Source organism: Dendrobium catenatum, unplaced genomic scaffold (assembly GCF_001605985.2).
Source record: "Dendrobium catenatum unplaced genomic scaffold, ASM160598v2 fragScaff_scaffold_963, whole genome shotgun sequence".
In the NCBI taxonomy this organism is placed as follows: Eukaryota; Viridiplantae; Streptophyta; class Magnoliopsida; order Asparagales; family Orchidaceae; genus Dendrobium; species Dendrobium catenatum.
This window is the reverse complement of record NW_021319425.1, coordinates 601,360-621,196: the sequence shown is the minus strand read 5'-3', so window position 1 is coordinate 621,196 and position 19,837 is coordinate 601,360. Positions and strand designations below refer to the sequence as shown.

General features: G+C 34.4%; 1 protein-coding gene across 1 annotated transcript; it reads left to right on the top strand.

Annotated features, from left to right (window-relative positions):
* The first annotated feature begins 3,342 nt into the window (after positions 1-3,342).
* On the top strand, positions 3,343-7,982 carry LOC110093174 (cytochrome P450 704C1-like). The gene is made up of 7 exons (XM_020817980.2): positions 3,343-3,465; positions 3,978-4,334; positions 6,146-6,361; positions 6,477-6,761; positions 6,920-7,255; positions 7,355-7,558; positions 7,803-7,982. The coding sequence occupies exons 1-7, from the start codon at positions 3,343-3,345 to the stop codon at positions 7,980-7,982; spliced, it is 1,701 nt and encodes a 566-aa protein (XP_020673639.2).
* The last annotated feature ends 11,855 nt before the right edge of the window (positions 7,983-19,837 follow it).

Here is a 19,837-nt window from a genome sequence, read left to right as displayed (position 1 = left end):
TTACCGAATTGAATTGAACTTGAATTTTCTAAAGTACTTTGAAAAGAACCCATTGTATAATGTATAATGTATGAGATAATTATGTTGGAATTGAATTTGTCTGTGGATGATATCAGATCTTACTAATTGGTCAACCTGTTGAGCTAGAACGTATGAGCAAGAATAAAGAGTGTAGAGCAGAGAGAATTGATAAGAAGACTAAAGATCTCAAATTGGCAGTGATAGAGTATTCACTATTATAGAAGAACCTTGGTCCAAGAGTCTAAGGTTTGAGATCCAACAAACTTTTCTCCTACAAATCTCCTTTAAGTCCATCCTTGTTGTTATATTATCTTTGAATTTATCTATGATGTTAATGACTGTATTGAATACTTCATCAAAAAATATTTTTTTATATACATCACATCCAAGTTATATCAGATCAGATTTGTTCTATAATATGGCAAGGACCAAAAATTCTTTTTTGATCCAATTATGGTTGACACCATATCTCAGCAATTTATAATCAGCTAATGTTGGAGAACCAAATATCATGGGTATGAACCTTATTCTTTCAAATATTTCTTTAGTGGTTAATCTAGGAGGCTGCAACATCATTATTTTATATTTAGTGAAGGCAGCCTTGTTTTTCCCGAAAGAATGACCTGTAGGTAAGAACGTACGGTGACAGTCGAACCAAGTATTCTCCCCTCCATGCTTTAAAGTGAATGACTTTCTAAATTGCATACAATATGAACAAGCTAACTTGTCGAAAGTATTCCAACCTGAAAGCATATCGTATGCAAGAAAGTCACTAATTATCCAAAATAATGCTGCCTTTATTATGAAGTTTTGTTTGGTAGAGATATCATATATACTTACTCTTCTTTCCCATAATAAATTTAAATCCTTGATTATTGGTTGCAAAAATACTTTAATCTTTACTTTTGGATTATGTGGCCTTAAAATGATCAGCATTAGAAACATATAAAGAGTAGTCATACATAACTCTGGAGGAAGATTATAAAGGGTGAGTATTACGATTCAGCATGAGTAAGGTGAAACAGATAGGCTAAATAGAGTAAAACCATCTGCACATAAACCTAATATTATATTTATTGATTCAATGATAAAGGTATGATGTGTATGATCAAAGTATTTCTAGGCCCCAGCTTCTAACGGATGTGTAATAACACTTTACGAGATGTGTTCATTATTCCATCTCATATATGCACCAGATCTCATGGATGCATATAACTGTTATATTTTAAGAATTATGGGTAAGTAAAATATCCTACTGACTGCAACATCCTTTAGCTTTTTTTTTTTTGTCCCAGACTTTGGTTTAAATCATGGTGCATTACAATAACAATCTTGAATATCTAATAAATCATCTTTATAGTATAACATGCATTCATTGACACAACAATCTATTTTTTTATATATCAAACCAAGTTTTTAGTTTGATAAAAATTTGTAGGAATTATGTTATCTACCGGGTTGGTAGTTTTCTTAAGCAGCCCAATGAATTGATTAAAATATTCACGGGGGCCATTATATTCCGCCTTGATGCTTAACATCTTCATATCAATAGATAACTCTGAGTTAGTGGCTTACCCCTTCCATATTGGTTATTGGGCAGCATATACCAATTCATAAAAATTATGTGCATCCATATTTGATGACTCCTTTGTATATTGTTCAAATTATACCCAGTTGTATTATACACTTAATCCTCAAGATGTCAGATATCTTCTTCCTCAGCTATTTTTGAACTTATAGACGGGCCGCATTGATAATCAAAAAGTGGCTCGTACTCACCATAAGAATTCCAATACCAATATTTTGGTTTGAACCCTCTGCGATATAGATCAACAATTACATCATCTGATTTTAAGTGCTCTTAATTTTTATGTTTAGAATATGGACATCAAAATTTTTCATCTGAGATGAAGCTAGACAGTTGACAGGTTGTCTGGATGAAAAAATTCATCCCATTAGTAAACTCATATATTAATGACTTTCGTCATTGTGGCAATCAGTTATACATCTAACTCTTTGATTTCTAATATTCATAATATGAAGAATTTAGCCTATATATAATATGAAGATATTAAAGATTGGAATAACATATGTTGAAGGAAAATAAATTGAATTCAAAATGATTTGTAAATCGGATGGTGCTATTTTACTCAGGTCCCCTATTAATGAAAAATTTGACAGCCTCCTGATATATCTCCTATTTAAGGAGTTTTAGCCTGCCCGCCATGTCAAGAAAGACATACACGGTCGGTGTCGGGTGACATCGCGACCGTAGTCTTCAATCATACCATGCTAAGAACGGCGTATATAGGTGTTTAGAAGGGTACTTGTGTGAAAATGCAGTTCATGCCGAAGATATTTCCAGCGAATTTACCGATGGAATTCTAACAAAATTGTGTAGAAATATTCATCGTTTTTGAAGCACTCATATTCTGGCAGTTTTGAAGCACTCTTCTCGTGTCACAAGAATCCAAGTCTTTTTATATCTCTATCTTTCTTAACATAAACTAAATCTAATACCTTTACTTTCCTAACTAGATCATCGGGAGGCCATCGTTTTATGTGACCAAACCATCTAAGGCGACTCTCTCACTCTCTCTAAACTTATCTTCTATAGGAGCTTCTTCAACCTTTTCACGTATATGCTCATTTCGTATCTTGTCTCTAAGAGTAAAGACACTCATGTGCCCAACACATTCCTCAACTAAGTTTGAGGAGAATTTTCCAACACACAATATGCCCATTGCTGCATCTCGAGTAAAGCCATACATCTTATATAATTTTCCCCTAAGTTTGAGGGGAATTTACTATCACACAATAAACCCAACACATTCCTCCATTTTAACCATTCAACTTGAATTCTACTAATAGTATCTGCATCTATTTCACCATGAACTCCCTCTCTAGTCTAATCAACGAGAAGAATGTCAGCAAATAAGTGAATAAAACATGGTACAATCTCTTGCAAATGTCTATTGAGAACATCCACGACCAAAGCAAAAATAAATGTGCTAACACAGATCAACTTATGACAGATTTTTGGCGACAGGGGCAGCAAACATCGGCAAAGGAGCAGTGTATATGAAGGCGACATTTGACATGAGGCGATTAACTTGAGCATGAGTGAAATGAAAAGGAAGACGACCGAGTAAGGAAAATAGGATCTTTTTCGACGATAATACCGTCAGATTGTCCGCAAGAATGGTTTATGATGTTACTTCCATTAGAAATATTTTGCTCGGATTTAAATAAGCTAGCGAAAAATCCGCTGGTAATTTTAGGCGCATTTTTTGATGGAAATTACCGCCGATTTTGCAAAAAATGACGGCTTTGCTTGCAATTTTTTCGCTTGAAACTTTCTGGCAATTTATCCACCCGCCGCTGAATTGCTGGCCAGTTATATCGCCGCTTTTACTAGTGGATATAGTTTTGCCGGAATACAAGGTTTTCCTTTAGTGAATAAAAAAAAATATTTCTCATGTGTATTTTAATTGAATCACATATTTACGTTAAATTTAAGATGGGACAGCTTTGGCAACATTTTTTTATGCTTCTAAAAAAATTTTGACCTAAAAACCTGTTATAGAAAATAGTAATAAAACTGTCCCAAACTAAGCCTAAATATTAAAAGTTAAAATCTTGTTTTTTTTTATATATAGATTTTTATAAATAATGAACCGTTTAAAAAATAATAATAATAATAATGAACTGTTACTTATCAATTTAGTCATCAGATGATAATATTAATTTGTTTTTGGCCCTATTTAGAATCTTCTCTACTTTCGTGAAAAGATTTTTGTTGTCGAACTGAAATTAAATAATCCATAATGATATGGGCTTTGCTGATAAGAAACTCTGAGGTGCCTGACGACACTTTTCAGTTTTCTCTCCTCTTGTTTTGTCTCATTAGCTTGACTTAATTAATCATGTTTCATTTTGCCTTATAAATCAAGCAGCACAACTTCTCTTTCTTTTCAATTCCAAATCAGCAAACTCAAGAGATGGAGAATTCTCTAGCTTTCATGGCTAAATACCTCCAACCAGTAATAATACTTATGCTGGTTTTGGTTGCCATCAAAATCTTTGGAAGACATGGATTTTTGTGGAGGAAAGCAAAGAAGAGATACCATCCGATAGCTGGAACTATACTCCATCTGTTTCTAAACTTTAGAAGGTTGCAGGATTACTTCATAGATATCTCTCGCAAATACAAAACTTTCAGATTGTATGCTCCTTTTCATAATCTGATCTACACCACAGACCCTGCAATCGTGGACTATATATTAAAAACCAACTTCAAAAACTACGGCAAGGTGATTTACTGATAAACTCATAGGTTTCTTCAGTTTTTATGATTTAAGAGTTAGAAGAGCTTAGTTTGCATCGATGGGAATGAGTCTTCCCCTTGCAAAACTTTTGTAAGCTAGAGTAGAATAAAAAGCAATCGGAAACAAGGTTTTTTGCTGGAAGAAAAAGTTTTATGTTCTATTTGTTTATCTGCTTATCTTATATTTATATATCAAATATGTCTTTTTTTTGGAAAAATATTTTAAGTTTTTTTTTTAGAATGCATATCATATGATTTCATTGTTAATTTTGAATTTTAATTTAGTAAACAACTCAACTTAGGCTTCGTTTGAAACAACTTTCTTGTTGATTTTTAAAACAATTTTTTGTCGAAAGAAAAAGTCTTATGTTCTATTTGTTTATCTGCTTATCTTATATTTATATATCAAATGTCTTTTTATTGGAATAACATTTTATGTTTTTTTTAGAATGCATATCATATGATTTCATTATTACTTTTGAATTTTAATTTAGTACTCAACTCAACCTAGGCTTCGTTTGGGATAGTTTTTTTGCTGCTTTCTAAAACAGTTTTTTAGTACAAAAATTTTGTACTAGAAATCTATTTTAAAAAACATTAAAAAAGCTATCCCAAACGAAACCTTAATATCTTGGTTGGATGTTTTGGCTGCTAAACCAAATGATCTCAGGTTTGAGTTGCATATGTGATGTGTGTATGAATTTTCTAATTAATTGACTCAAAAGTCTTAAAAAAATAGTATATATATATATACATGAAACGTACTTAAGTTATGACAGTTCATCTTGATTTATTGGTTGAGAGTTTTGACTATAAATTAAGGGATTTTAAGTTCGACATTTTGTATAAGTTACGTGTTTATAAATTTATTTTAATTAACCTAAATATACATATAAAAAAAAACTTCACTTACATTCCTTACTTTTTTTTCCCTCTAAATTGCATTAAATATGATGGTGGATTGGGCAAGTAGCATGTGCTCTTGTACCTTTTTTTAAATTGCATTAAATATGATTGTAGATTAAGGCTTCGTTTGGGACGGCTTTTTATTGCTGCTTCTTACAAATATTTTTTAGTATAAAATTTTTAATTGTTGTACTAAAAAGTTGCTTTAAGAAGCATGGGCGGATCCCCCATGTATTAAGGGAATATTTTGAAATATTTTGGGAATTTTGTCTCTCAAAAAATTTTTTTGCCCTAATTTTGTTAATCTTAAGAGTCTTTGACCGTCCCCCCAGAAATTTTTTTTTGTCCACCCTAAAAAAAGAAGCTGGATCCGCCCCTGTTAAGAAACAACAAAAAAATCGTCCCAAACAAAGCCTAGGTTACACGAACTCTTATACTTTTGACTTTCTAGGTTTCTGTATGAGATAAATTTTTTAAGTTTAATTCCGCTGGGTTATAATTTGTTTAATTCTTAGAAAATTTTTATGGCAAATTGTAAGAAAATTATTATTTGATTTTTAAGAAATTACATTCTTTGACTTTCTTATTTGTTTTGTTGTGTAGTTTACTTCCTTCCATCTTAACAAATTATGCTTATTATAATTAAACCACCACTTATATACCCGATGAAAATATAAAAACATAATTTGAAAATGATTTTCACACTCACCTGATGTATAAATTTTATAAAAAAAATAAATAATATTGAATAAGATGCCACTTGCCTCAATTCGTTCATTTAAAGCATATGTCAAGCATGTGAGATTTGTTCATAACAAATGCCACGTATAAATTTTGTTTTGTTTCTCCACAACTTTCCCTTCTTAAATACTATATTTTGTCAAATTTCAGGGACAATACAACTATGAAAATTTGAAGGAATTATTTGGAGATGGGATCTTCGCAGTGGATGGTGAAAAATGGCATCATCAGAGGAAATTGGCGGGCTACGAGTTCTCAACAAGTGCTCTGAGGAACTATAGTACCAGTATTTTTAAAACAAATGCAATAAAACTTGCCGATATCATTTTTGATAAAGCAAAATCTGATTTGCCCTTCGATATTCAGGTTAATCAATTTTTAGAATTATACTATGTGTTTTTTATTTAGAAATAATCATCATTCAAAAACTTCTTTTTTGATTTTCAATTGGTAAGATAAAATTATTTTAATGATAATGCAGGAACTGTTTATGAGTTCAACAATGGACTCAATCTTCAAAATTGGGTTTGGTTTTGACCTAATGAACTTGGATGGGTCTGTTGATGGGATTAAATTTACAAAAGCTTTCGATAACGCAAGTGTTTACATTACAAGCCGGTATGTTGATGTTTTCTGGAAATTTAAAAGGTTTTTCAACATTGGCTATGAGGCGCAACTCAAGAAGGACATCAACGTTATTAATGACTTCATATACGACTTGATTCGTGCAAAAAAAGAGAATATGACTAATGCCAAAAACAATTTGGTAAAATTTTCATTTATATTTTTTATATAAAACAAATCTTAATGTGCATATTATTGGACCTAGCTCAAAGTCTAATTTACCATCAAAAGTTATATTTTCTTACTGCATTTTCTTTTTCTAGTACTTATTTGATTTTGATCTTTTGTTTTATCACGTAGGAAAAGAAAGAAGACATCATCTCACGATTTATGGCTGAAATGGAGCATGATCCAGAAAATATAACTTATGAATATTTGAGAGATATCGCCCTCAACTTTGTTATAGCTGGCAAAGACACCACAGCTGGAACACTGTCTTGGTTCATATATTTGTTGTGTAAGCATCCCTACGTGCAAGAAGAAATTTATCAAGAAGTGAAAGAAGCTATCCGAGCAGGACAAGATATTTGTATCAATGAATTCGTTGAGAAAATAACTGTAGAGTCTCTTGATAAAATGAAGTACCTTCATGCTGCATTATCCGAAACCCTCAGGTTGTACCCATCAGTACCATTGGTAAGCTTCTTAATGATCATAGTAATTCGCTATAAATATGTCAAGAAATCTTTAAATTTTATGCACTATTCTAAAATTTATAAATTACATGTTATGTAGAATTCAAAGACCTGCTTCTCTGATGACACTTTACCTGATGAGTTTAATGTTAATCGAGGAGACGTTGTGTTCTACATGCCTTATCCCATGGGTAGAATGGAAATATTATGGGGAGATGATGCTGAAAATTTTCAACCAGAGAGATGGCTGGATGATGATGGATCAGTTCGAAATGAAAGTCCTTTTAAGTTTACAGCATTCCAGGTAAAAAGTAAAAAAATTAACTTGCTGTCAAATGTTGATCAATTTAAGTTCTTTTTTTGAAATGTTTTAAATAAAGTAGGAAATCTAATGTTTTACATCTTTTATTTAACAAAATGTACTTTATATTAGTTTAACATTGTGTTCGTTGAAGCTTAATTCAACTTTTAATTTGTATTGGACGCTTACCATTCAAACTGTTAGTTCAATCCTTGTCTTATTGCTCTTTATCGTCATCGTAATGCAGGCTGGACCTCGTATATGCTTAGGAAAGGACTTCGCATATACTCAGATGAAGATATTCGCAGCTGTTCTCCTCCATCTTTTCAAGTTTAAACTTAGCTCCAAGAGCAGCGATGTCCATTATAAAACAATGATAACTCTACACATAGATAAAGGCCTTTATGTGCATGCATATCTTAGATGAATATGCGTCAATTACTTGTGCTGGAAATTATTTTTAACCCAACAACATATGAAGTGTATTTCCTTAAATTACAATATTCTTCGATTGAAGAAATATCAGGGAAATGAAATGAATGAAGTCCTAATAATTTATGGTTTGAATATTTATTAATGGTTATTGATTTGAGCTTTTCAAAATGTTTAACCTTGCACAATTTATATCATTAATGTCGTTAATTATTCTAAAAAATTTGCTTAGCCATAAGTAGAAAAAGATGTTTGTTACAATTTGGAAAAAATATTTTATTAATATTTATATAATTGTTCCAACTACATCAAGTCTAAGGAAGTTTTTTCTGTATAAAAAAAATATTGACATTAGTTTTTTAAACTTCATTTGATGGTCTTATCGAGTAGAGGCGAGACTTCACTAGTGGTATCTCTATCTTGAATGCAATATTATTTATCTTCAATTGATAATGGAGATCAAATTATGGTTAGATGATACTATCTTTGGGCTGACCATGCCAATTGCCGTGAACTCGAGCGGTTGATGGTAGTCCAAATTGGTGGTCTATGGCATTGTCCATCAATGATGTCTTAAATAAAAAAATTGAATAGTAGTTCTAAATAGTGCATTAATGATGACATATCAAAGTTTTGATAGAACATTTGGCTTGGGAAATCGCTTTTAATTGATTGGGAGTTCATATAACCATTACTTCCCATTTATAGCATTGGAGCAGGGTCAAACTCAGGCTCTATGAACAATACAATGAAGTTTGAGGTTGAGGGTCGATTTGGGATTAGATGGAGAAAATTCCTTGGGAGATTCTTCATCATGCCATAAAGAAAAAGAAGGCCATCCAATGATAGCACACTTACTTCATGTTGAGCACATATTTCAAGGCATACAAAGAAGCATAGGATCACAACCATGTTATATCAATTTAAGAAGATGGTGGGGGTAGATCAGGAATGACATTGAGTTAGTTAAGGAGAATTCTTCCCCCTTTGTAGAATTGTAAAAGAAAATAGGTACTAACTTGAGGCATAACAAGTCTGTGAGGCTACCAATATTACTTTGATGGAAGATATCAAGTTAATATCAACATCTCTGGCTATGTTAGTGAATTAAAATGTCAGGTCGGAAAGGGAGAATATAGAGATGAAAAATCCATCTCTAAATAAATCATTTACTATCAACATTATTTGGCTTATAGGAAGTGGATTCTGAGAAATTAGTGTTGATAAGCGAGACAACATGAGTAGGTTGAATGCTTTCTTGGATGCTTATGAGTATAATAAGAGATCTCTAGCTAAGTATTTCTAGTCATTTACAAATAGAATTTTTTAAGTTAATGCTACCTTTGAGAATGCTATAGCTGAGAAGGCTTTGCAAGTTGAGTTGGTTGTTGTTCCCTTGAGCTCACAAGTTTGTCAAGCTCAATAATATTTATGTCTAGTATTACATTACTATGAACTATGATGGACTAATAAACATATCAAGATGGATTCAACTCACTTTATTAAAAAAAAAAAATTCATGTAAAATTTCGTGACAATAACAAGTTAAAATTAAACTTCAACTTCATATTATATATTCTATTGTTAATTTGGAGATTATTAAATCATAACTATTTAATGTGAGGGCAATATGCTTTATATTTAAATAGATAATCTACATATCATATAAAGAATAATTGTAATCTTTCATAATGCTTTATAATAAAATTTTATCATATTAATTATATATATTTGTATTTAAAATGCCTATATTTTTTATATCCCTAAATTCATTATTTTTTATATAAAGCCTCCCATTGTTGAGATAGGGGAGAGTTGTCAAAGGCTTGTTAGAAGTCTATGGAACATAATTGATTTTTGAAACAATTAGTTTTACTTAGGATTTCCCTAAATTATGAATGGTCTTTTCACAGTCTTTGTCCTCCATCTCTATACCCGTTGATATAAGCTATTTAGATTTAATTTAACATATTTATTAAAAATCCATTGAAAGCTTTCTAAGTTCCTACTAGCAATTTTTTTGTGAAAGGTCTTTGTTGCCTTTTCTATGAAAACCTTGCTATCAATCAAGAGGTTTAAGATTCATATAATATGTGTATGAGTTTATCCTAATTGACCTAAATGTCTAAAAAAAAAAAAAAAAAAAAAAAAAAAAAAAAAAAAAAAAACTTTAGTTGTGACATTAATTACTTTCTTTTTTAATTGTAATAAATATGATTGTGGATTAGGTAAGTAGCATGTGCTTTTTTTCCTTTTTTTTTTAAATTGCATTAAATATGAATGTAGATTAGAAAAGTAGTAGGAGCTCTTATACTTTTGATTTTTTAGGTGTCTAGTTGAGATACTTTTTTAGTGAATAATTATGTTCAATTATAATTGGTTAATTATTAGAAAGTATGAGCAGTCATAGTCCTAGGCCGCTCAAATATGTCAACATCAGATATCCCAAAATATGGGTAGGGTGATGTGTAACTCGAATAGAAGATTGACCAACTAGCAAATTTTGATAGTGGCAAAGGCTATCATATAGTAGCAAAGGTGGAATTGAGCGATGATTAATTAAGTTAAGAGTTATTGGTACATAATACAGCTGTGTTGGAGATAATAACAAGAATATATAAGGAAGGAATGTGATTTTTCATGGAAGCTAAAAAGAGCATGGGTTGCAGGACCATAAGACTGGTATTAGTTTTAGGAGCTGTGAAGATAGATGGAAGGTATGATAGCTAAGCATTGAATAGTTTGTGGTGTTGTTAGGCAAGGATTGGAAGTTAGAATGATGCATGGATTACAATTGGTTTGTGATTTTGAATAGGTTAATTAAGAGGATAAGCTGGGATGATTTAAGCACATATATAATAATTATAATATCATTAGGACTTTTTGTGATTTGTAAATATAGGGTTTATTCATATCTGATGTAAAATGATGGGAGGCGTCATTGTTGAGGAGTGAAGAAGATTGTGAGGAAAAAATATTGTTGGTGCCATCATTAGCTTCAAAAGGTGTGTATATCTCCTCATTAAACATTTTACAGCGTGACATTCATGTGTAGTATGAAACTTATTTTTATAGAATTGACACACTAAGTTGGGGTTTTTAGTTATGTGTTGGTTAGCTAGAGACACATGATTTTATTGCATATGGTATATTAATTTTGATGTTTTTGAATCCATCCAACCATTATTTGATTGAACTCATTCATTTGTGAGTCATTAGATATGATTGAGGAATGTTGTTCTCTCATGGATTTTGTTTAAGGAAATCTTTGTATTCAACTAATTTGTTATGGAGAGCTTTGAATGAGATGGACTATTCATTTGTAGTACATGTAGTGCTTCTTTCAAATGTTTATAGCCGTTTTAATATCTAGATTTCTAACTCATCTTTAAACTCATTCAATAAAGTGAATAAATATAAATAAAGTTTTTTTTTTTTGAATTATGGGCTTAGCCCAATTTCATGATAAAAGAAATAGTTACATGTGTAAAAAGAAAAAAAGAGAGTATAAAACTGTGGAAAAGCTACAATAGCAGCAAGAGAGAGACCACCAAATAGTGCAAAAAAACACATGTAAACCAAAACCAATTGAGGAAGAACAGAGGATATATAACTCAGCATTGGAAGATTGCCTCCAAGAAATCGATGAAATCCCTCGGCTGCAAAAGTTACCATTTAAGAGATTAGTTGCAAAAATCACCATCTAGGGGGAGAGGATAGCAATCCGCCCATCATCGACCCCCACAACCTCAGCACAAAAAGAATCCAGCAAGCGACAGAATAGAAGGAAACCATGTGATCTAACAAGATCAAAGCCAATCAGAAACCAAATATCAAAAAGAAAGCTACAAATGCTGACGGAAAACCTCCCCATTTTTTCACTTGAGCACCTTAATAACAATGGCCTTTTTGATATAAATTTTCAAGGCGACAAGACTCTTGAAACAATTTGAAAATTTTCTATCATTTCACTCCCTTCAGATAGAATAAACTATGCCCCAAAGCATAATCAAATTAAAATAGAGCATTTCTGAATTCAAAGAGTTATTAACCGCAAGGAATTCCAAAATATGGAAGAGATTTGGGCGCATAAGAAAAGTGTTAAGGCAAGGCAGCAGTTCCGTTACGATACAGTGAGTGAAATCACATTCAAAAAAGAGATGTTAAACACTTTCAAAATGATCCAAGCCAAAACAACATTCTAGGGCAACCATAATATTCCTTCTAATGAGATTATTCACCATCTTAAAGTCCCCAACAAGGCAAATCTACCCAAAAATAGAGTATCAGATTGCATAGTGCTTATGCCAAATATATTTATATCATGCCACCTCATTATCATTTTTATAGAAATCTTTCACAAAAGAACCAAAACAATTTTTGATTTTTTTACCATCAACCCAGACCAAACAGAAAGCATTTCCATTTCTAAGTATAGTGATGGAAGTTATAGCATTAAAAATGTCCACTTGACAACCATTAGGGATGACCCTGTTAAGAGCAGGAAGACCGGAAGCGAACAGAGAAAGAAGATTACAAAAGCAGAGAAATGGACTATTGTTTTCTTATTTCATTTCCTTGATACAGAGTAAAATATATAGAATATTGAAGCAAGAAGGTACAATAACGTCTAAGTGACGTGTATGCCACGTAGGCAAGAAGGTACAAGTCTAGAATTCCTACATGCCCCCTCAAACTTATGACTGCGGAGCTGTAATGAGTTTGGTGCATAAGAATTAAAATTGTTAATTGGTAGTGGTTTGGTGAACACGTCCGCAATTTGATCATTGATATAATCTCTGATAAAGTGACAATCCACGTCAATATGTTTTATTCGGGCGTGGGATACCGGGTTGTTGGCAAGGGCAATTGCGGATGTATTGTCGCAATAGATGGTTGTAGGTGTAGATTGTGGAATGTGGAAGTCCTCGAGGAGACGTCGGAGCCAAATAATTTCTGAAGCTTCAGTGGCCAGGGCTCGGTACTCCGCTTCGGTAGAAGATCTGGCCACGATAGGTTGCTTTTTGGCTTGCCAAGATATTATGGAATTGCCGAGGAAGTTGCAATATCTTGAAATGGATTTGCAGTCGTGGGCGTTGGTGGCCCAGTCTGCGTTGGCATATCCTTGTAGAGTTAGACTGTTCCGGTGCATTGGAATACCGGTGGCGGTGGTGCCTTGAATGTAGCGGAGTAACCTTTTGAGAGCGTCGAAGTTGCCATTTAGAGGGTTTTGCATGTGTTGGCTTAACTGATGCACAGAAAATTGGATGTTCGGGCGGGTTAAGGTGAGGTATTGGAGAGAGCCAATTAGGTGGTGGTATAGTTGCGGAATTTAGTACTGCAGGGTGGTTGATTCTCAGTTTTGCATGAGGTAGGGGTGTTTACGGGCTTGGAATTATGCATGCCTGCACGCGTCAGAATCCATTTGGCATATTGTTCCTAATGTAGAAGGATACCGTATGAGGTATAAGTGGTCTGTATGCTAAGAAAGTGAGCCAGGTTGCTGAGGTTGCGCATTTGAAACCGATCTTGAAGGCACGAGAGTAGTCTTTGTATCTCCGAGGGGGAGTTGCCGGTGAGTAGGATGTCGTCGACATAGATAAGAATGTATAGACGGGTGGTGTCCGATTTATATGTGAGAAGCGATGGGTCAGCATTGCTAATAGAGAAACCGAAATGTTGAAGATGATTAGAGAGAGTGGCGTATCATTCACGTGGAGATTGTTTGAGGCCGTATAGCTCTTTGTTTAGTTTGCATACGTGAGTTGGATGCAATGCGTCCTGAAAGCCTGGCGGTTGTTGCATATATACGGTGCCCGAAAGTTGTCCGTGCAAGAAAGTGTTTTGACACGTCTAGTTGGAGAATGTTCTAGTTGTGGTGGAGAGCAATAAGTATGAGGACACGGACAGTTGGAATTTTTGCTACGGGGCTGAAATTCTCCGTGTAGTCGAGTCCGTGTTCTTGATTGAGTCCCTTTGCTACGAGCCGTGCTTTGTAGCGAGCGACTGTACCGTCGGATTTGAGCTTCATTTTGTATGTCCATTTGCATCCTAGGACATTTTGATTGGGGTTAGGAGGTACAAGATCCCAAGTTCCTTGGGTTTGTAAAGCTTGGAATTTTTGTGACATAGCTAATCTCCATTGCTCACTCTTGCAGACTTGGTTATAGGTGGTGGGTTCATTTTCATGAATTAGGTGAGAAAGATTAAAGATCTGTATGGGTGTGGAGTGGCCGGTCTTAGATTTAGTAAGCATGTGGTGGGTGACGGGTTGGGACTTTGGAGTTGGATTGTGGGGGACAGCGGTAGCAGAGGGCAAAGGATCTTGTTGTAGCAGAATAGTAGTAGGGGTCGGTGCAGTGGTCTCAGGTGGGTGTTGGGGAGAGTAAGTTGGGACGGTATTGCTGGGCTGTTGGAAGAATTTGTAACTGGATTGTTAATAGAGGTGGGTAGATCGTGGGTTGGAACAAGTAAAAGTGGAGGGATAGCAGTGGAGGTGCTGGGATTGGAGTGATGTTGGTTTGATGGTTGTTTGAACGGGAAGATGTCTTCATTGAAGACGACATGACGAGAGGTGTAAATCTTGTTGGTTATGGGGTATAGACAACGGTAACCTTTTAGGAGAGGGGCGTAGCCAATAAACACGCATGGGTATGAAAGCAGAGACATTTTGTTGGTGGAGTAGGGCTTGAGCAAGGGGTAACAGAGGCATCCAAAAACTTTCAGGTTGCTATATGTCGGAGGTTTTTGGTACAGGATTTTTTAAGGGGATTTATTGTGCGTGTTCGAAGAAGGTAGACGATTCATTAGGTGTATGGCAGTCATCAGCGTATCGATCCATAGGTAGTGAGGGAGAGATGCTTCGAGGAGAAGAGCTCGAATGGTTTCGGTGATATGACGCTGTTTCCGTTCGGCGACCCCGTTTTGAGAGGGAGTGTAGGGGCAAGTGAATAGATGTAGTATACCTTGAGCGTTCAGGTAGGATTTGAATTTGTTGTTGACAAATTCACCAGCGCCGTCGGTACGAATGGTGCAGATATGGGTTTGAAATTGGAGTTCTATCATTTTCTGAAATTCAATGAACTTAGAGATAACGTCAGATTTATGAGTTAAGGGATATACCCATGTGTATTTAGAGAAGTCGTCGAAAAAGTTGACGTAGTAGCGGTAGCCGTAGTTAGAAACCGATTGGGCTGGACCCCATACATCGGAGTGAATTAGTTCAAACAAGAAATTGCTATCATTCAGAGATTTAGAAAATGACAACCGGTGGCTTTTAAACCTGCAACAAGAATTATAGTTAGACTTAGTGTAAGTAGTACAAATTGTAGAGCAATTGTTTGCAAGAAATTGAAGCATAGCTGCCGAGGGATGCCCGAGATGACGGTGCCAGAGATCGGGTACAGGTTGTATGGAGAGAAGAGCGAACTGAGAGGTGCCGGTGGTCATCTTCTTATGAGAGCGGAGGGGGTATAATCCATTAATACACGGACCCGTGAGAAGAAGCCGGTTGGTCTTCGAGTCCTTGATTTCGTAGCCGCGAGAGGAGAACATGATGTTGCAGTTGTTATTAGCGGTGAGGTGATGAACCGATAAGAGATTGAACGAGAGGTTAGGAACAAGATTTAATTGAGATAGTTTGAGATTACCTTGAGGGGTGGGTAAGATGCCTTTGCTAGTGGTGTGAATAGGAAGTTGCTGCCCGTTACCTAGGATGACCTGAGAAGAGCCGGTGTAGGGATGTGAAGTTTGGAGCTGATTCGTGTCCGAAGTAAGATGAGAAGAAGCTCCGCTATCAAGGTACTAGTCTGTGGATTTAGTGGGAGATGGCGACGTGAATAGAGCGGTGGAGGGCTGTTCTGTGTTGTATTGTTCGTCGTGGCGGTGCCAACACTTGATGGCGGAATGGTCGTTCTTGCCGCAGATTTGACACGTTATTGTCGGTCGAGGTGGAAGTCCGCCTCTGTTGTTGAGGTTAGTTGTACGGTTGTTGTATAAGTTGCGGCCGCGAGAGGATGAGGAGAGGCCTCGACCTCGGCCACGTGAGGCTGCAAGAGCGTTAGAGTGACCCGAGATTTGGAGGGATTGCATTTCACGTATGGTTTCATGAGCAAGATTCAATTCTTCGCTGCAAAGAAGTGTATAAAGATCATCTAGAGTTAGTGGTTGAAGGTTTGTGATGATACGAGTTTTAAAAGATTGATAGGTGGATGGTAATCCATCCAATGTGTAGTGGATGATGTCTTCAATGGCAATAGGGCACCGGCAGCAGCAAGAGAGTCAACTTTCATTTTGATTTCAAGGAGATATTGTGCCATTGTTTTGTCTTTCATGTTGAGGTAGTGAAGTTCATGTTTGAGTTGGATTATTCTTGAGTGGGTGCTTGACTGAAGTCGACGATCTAGGATTGTCCATATTTCATGACAATGTTCGGCAGAGAGGACATAGGGTAGGATCTTCGGTGAGATGACGGAGTATAAGGCTGCTGCGAGATTTTGGTCGATCAAGATCCAATTAGCGTAAGCCGAATTTGAGGTGGATTGTCCGATCTGTGATGTGAGATTACTTGGAGGGACGGTGGCAGAGCCGTCCAAGAAACCGTGGAAACCGTTTTGCCCGGAAGATTTTGAGCACCTGTGACCGCCAAAGAGGATGATTGTCGGCGGTGAGGGATTGAGACACAATGTTTTTGACATTGCTCATGAGAAACTTGAGCGGTGCCGGGAACATTGACGGAGAGATCGTCTGATCTTCAGCTGCAGATGAACTGGGGTCGGAGGTGGCTGTAGAGGTTTCCATGGGAGCTGGGAAGAAGAAAAGGGAGAAAAAAAGAAGAAAGAACCGATTACTGCTCTGATACCATGTTAAGAGCAGGAAGATCGGAAGCGAACAGAGAAAGAAGATTACAGAAGCAGAGAAATGGACTATTGTTTTCTTGTTTCATTTCCTTGATACAGAGTACAATATATAGAATATTGAAGCAAGAAGGTACAGTAACGTCTAAGTGACGTGTATGCCACGTAGGCAAGAAGGTACAAGTCTAGAATTCCTACAGACCCAACCAATATCATCAATGAGCTCATTGAGAGGAGCATTGTCAGGAAAACGGTTGAGGAGGGTTTGATGATGTTCAAATTCACATATGCTACGACTACCACACCAATGATCCCATTTAAGGAAAACTATAGAGTTATCAGTAACTCTAAAATTCAGATTTTGTTTAGCAAGATTAGTTGTGCAACAAATGTTTTTCCACATAGGGGATGAAAGGATCGGCGGGTTCTTCCAAGGAGAACCATATTTAACAAAATACTAAGAAGAAAGCAAAGCATTCCCATTATAAATCCTCAAAATAAGAGAGCAGTCAAAGGCATAACAAAGAGTTTGAAAATAAAGCAATGCGAGACCACCAATGTATTTTGGTTTACAAGTGTTGGCCCAAGACACATGGTAAAATTTTTTTGACTTTATATATTTCAAATTAATTCATATGTAAAATAAAAAAAAAATCTTATTTCTCATGTGTATTTTAATTAAATCACATATTTACATTGAATTTGAGTTTTTTTTTTTGGAAAACTTTGACCACTATTCTTTTGCTATTAAAAAAAAGAATTTACTAAAAAGTTATTACATAAAGCAGTAATATAACTGTTCCAAACTAAGCCTATATATATATATATATATATATATATAATTACTAATCAATTTACATATCGGTTGACAATATTCAATTTTTTTAGGCCCTATTTATTCTCTATTGTCAACCTAAAATTAGTAATCCATAATGATATGGGCTGAAGATACTTTTTCCCTTCTCTTGTTTTGCGTCATTAGCTTGACTTAATTGATCATGTTTCATTTTACCTTATAAATCAAGCAGCACAACTTCTCTTTCTTTTCAATTCCAAATCAACAAACTCAAGAGATGGTACTTATGTGATTTTCTCAATGACTCCATTAGGTTTGTTCTTCATAACTACAAGTCAATCTATTAACCTTGTACTCTACTCAGATAGTTATCAAAATAGACTTAGCTTATATATTATTTAAAATATTTAACTATTTAAATATGATTTTATTTAAAATTTTATGATTAACTAACTATTCATTATCTAATAATAATTATTAAATATTAAATTATCACCCAATTAATTAATTTTTTTGTTGCACTGCTAATGATCTAATTAATTATTGTGAAGGGTACGTTTTACTTTTTCTCGCTCTTTTTGCATAGCAGAAATGCTATGAATGTGCACTTATTACTTAGTACGAGAGATCCCCTCTAAAGAATTTGGTTAAAGCTAAAATTGAAAGCCTAAAGGGGTTTAAAGCTGAATATTGTTTTAGTGGCTTAATAGAGAAACAAGTTCTCCAATAAAAAAACATGCTCTAATTTTTGTAATTCTTTCTTTTAAAGTTATTTATTAATCTAGAGAAGCCACCAAAATTTTTTCTGGACACATGAAAAAGCATCAATGGTTTGTTTTCCCCTTTACTTCGCGACTCACGAGTCACGATCTCGAGTAAAGCTTTCGTTTTCCATTTCGCTCCTCTCTCGCCCCCAAATAAAGACCGTATGTGGCAGATGTTTATGTCTTTTAAGCTCTAAGGGCCATGTTATTTGCATTCTTAATTTTGATCTTACAACTCCTTTTGGTTCCGATAATGAGCCGACAAACAAAACTATTTTAAATAATTATGATTTATGAGATATAAATATATAAACAATCTAACTCATACTTACATAAGATATTACTTAATTTCATCATTATTAATAATACATACAATTTGGCAGCTCTCATCTCCTTATAAGCCAAATAACAGATGGTGATAGTGCCTGTGAATTCACCACTTCCATTGAATACATATATATTTAAGGATTTACATGAATCCATATGACCCGAATTTTGAGGTGTAGCATTCTTAGTTAATTGTGACGCTGCGTCAAAGTAATACAAGCAAAATTGGATTGTCTCGTACATTAGAGGTGCTTCACAAATTGAGCCTTCAGGTGTGCTTTATTCTTACCAGTCTTCTTAATTTTATTTAAATACATCTCAAAAGGATACATCTATCAATTCTAAACATATCCACCTATTGTAGCCTTATATGCACGGGTAGATGATACATAGAGTCAAAAAATATTGGAGAAAATATATTCTCAAGTTTACACATAATAAAAGGAATATGCTGCTCCATATGAATCAAATGCTCTACATTCAATTTTGAAGATCATGAATCTTTGAAGAAGATACTTAGCTCGATCAAGGGCTTTAAAATTAGATATGAGAAAAAAATTAAAGGTAGTTTATATTAGACATTACATGAAGATATGACAATCAGTACTTTTCAATCCAAATAATCTCCCTGATTTTTTATCAACACATTTACTAAGATCGAAAGAATATTCATCAGGTACTTCTAGAGTTTGCACCGATTTACAAATTGCTCATATCTACTCTAAAGTCAACATGAATGGAGCTTTTGGTTGGAGAGATTTTCTATTTTCACCATCATATCCTTCAACTCTAGAACTTTCCCTATACAAATCTCTTTTAAGTACATCCTTGTTGTTATATTATCTTTGAATTTATCTTTGATGTTAATGATTGTATTGAATACCAAGGTTTTCCTTCAGTGAATAAAAAAATATTACATGTGTATTTTAATTGAATCACATATTTACATTAAATTTAATATGGGACATCTTTGGCAACATTTTTTGAAAAATTTTTGAACTAAAAAATTGTTATAGAAAACAGTAATAAAACTGTTCCAAATTAAATCTAAATATTAAAAGTTAAAATCTTGCTTATATATATATATATATATATATATATATATATA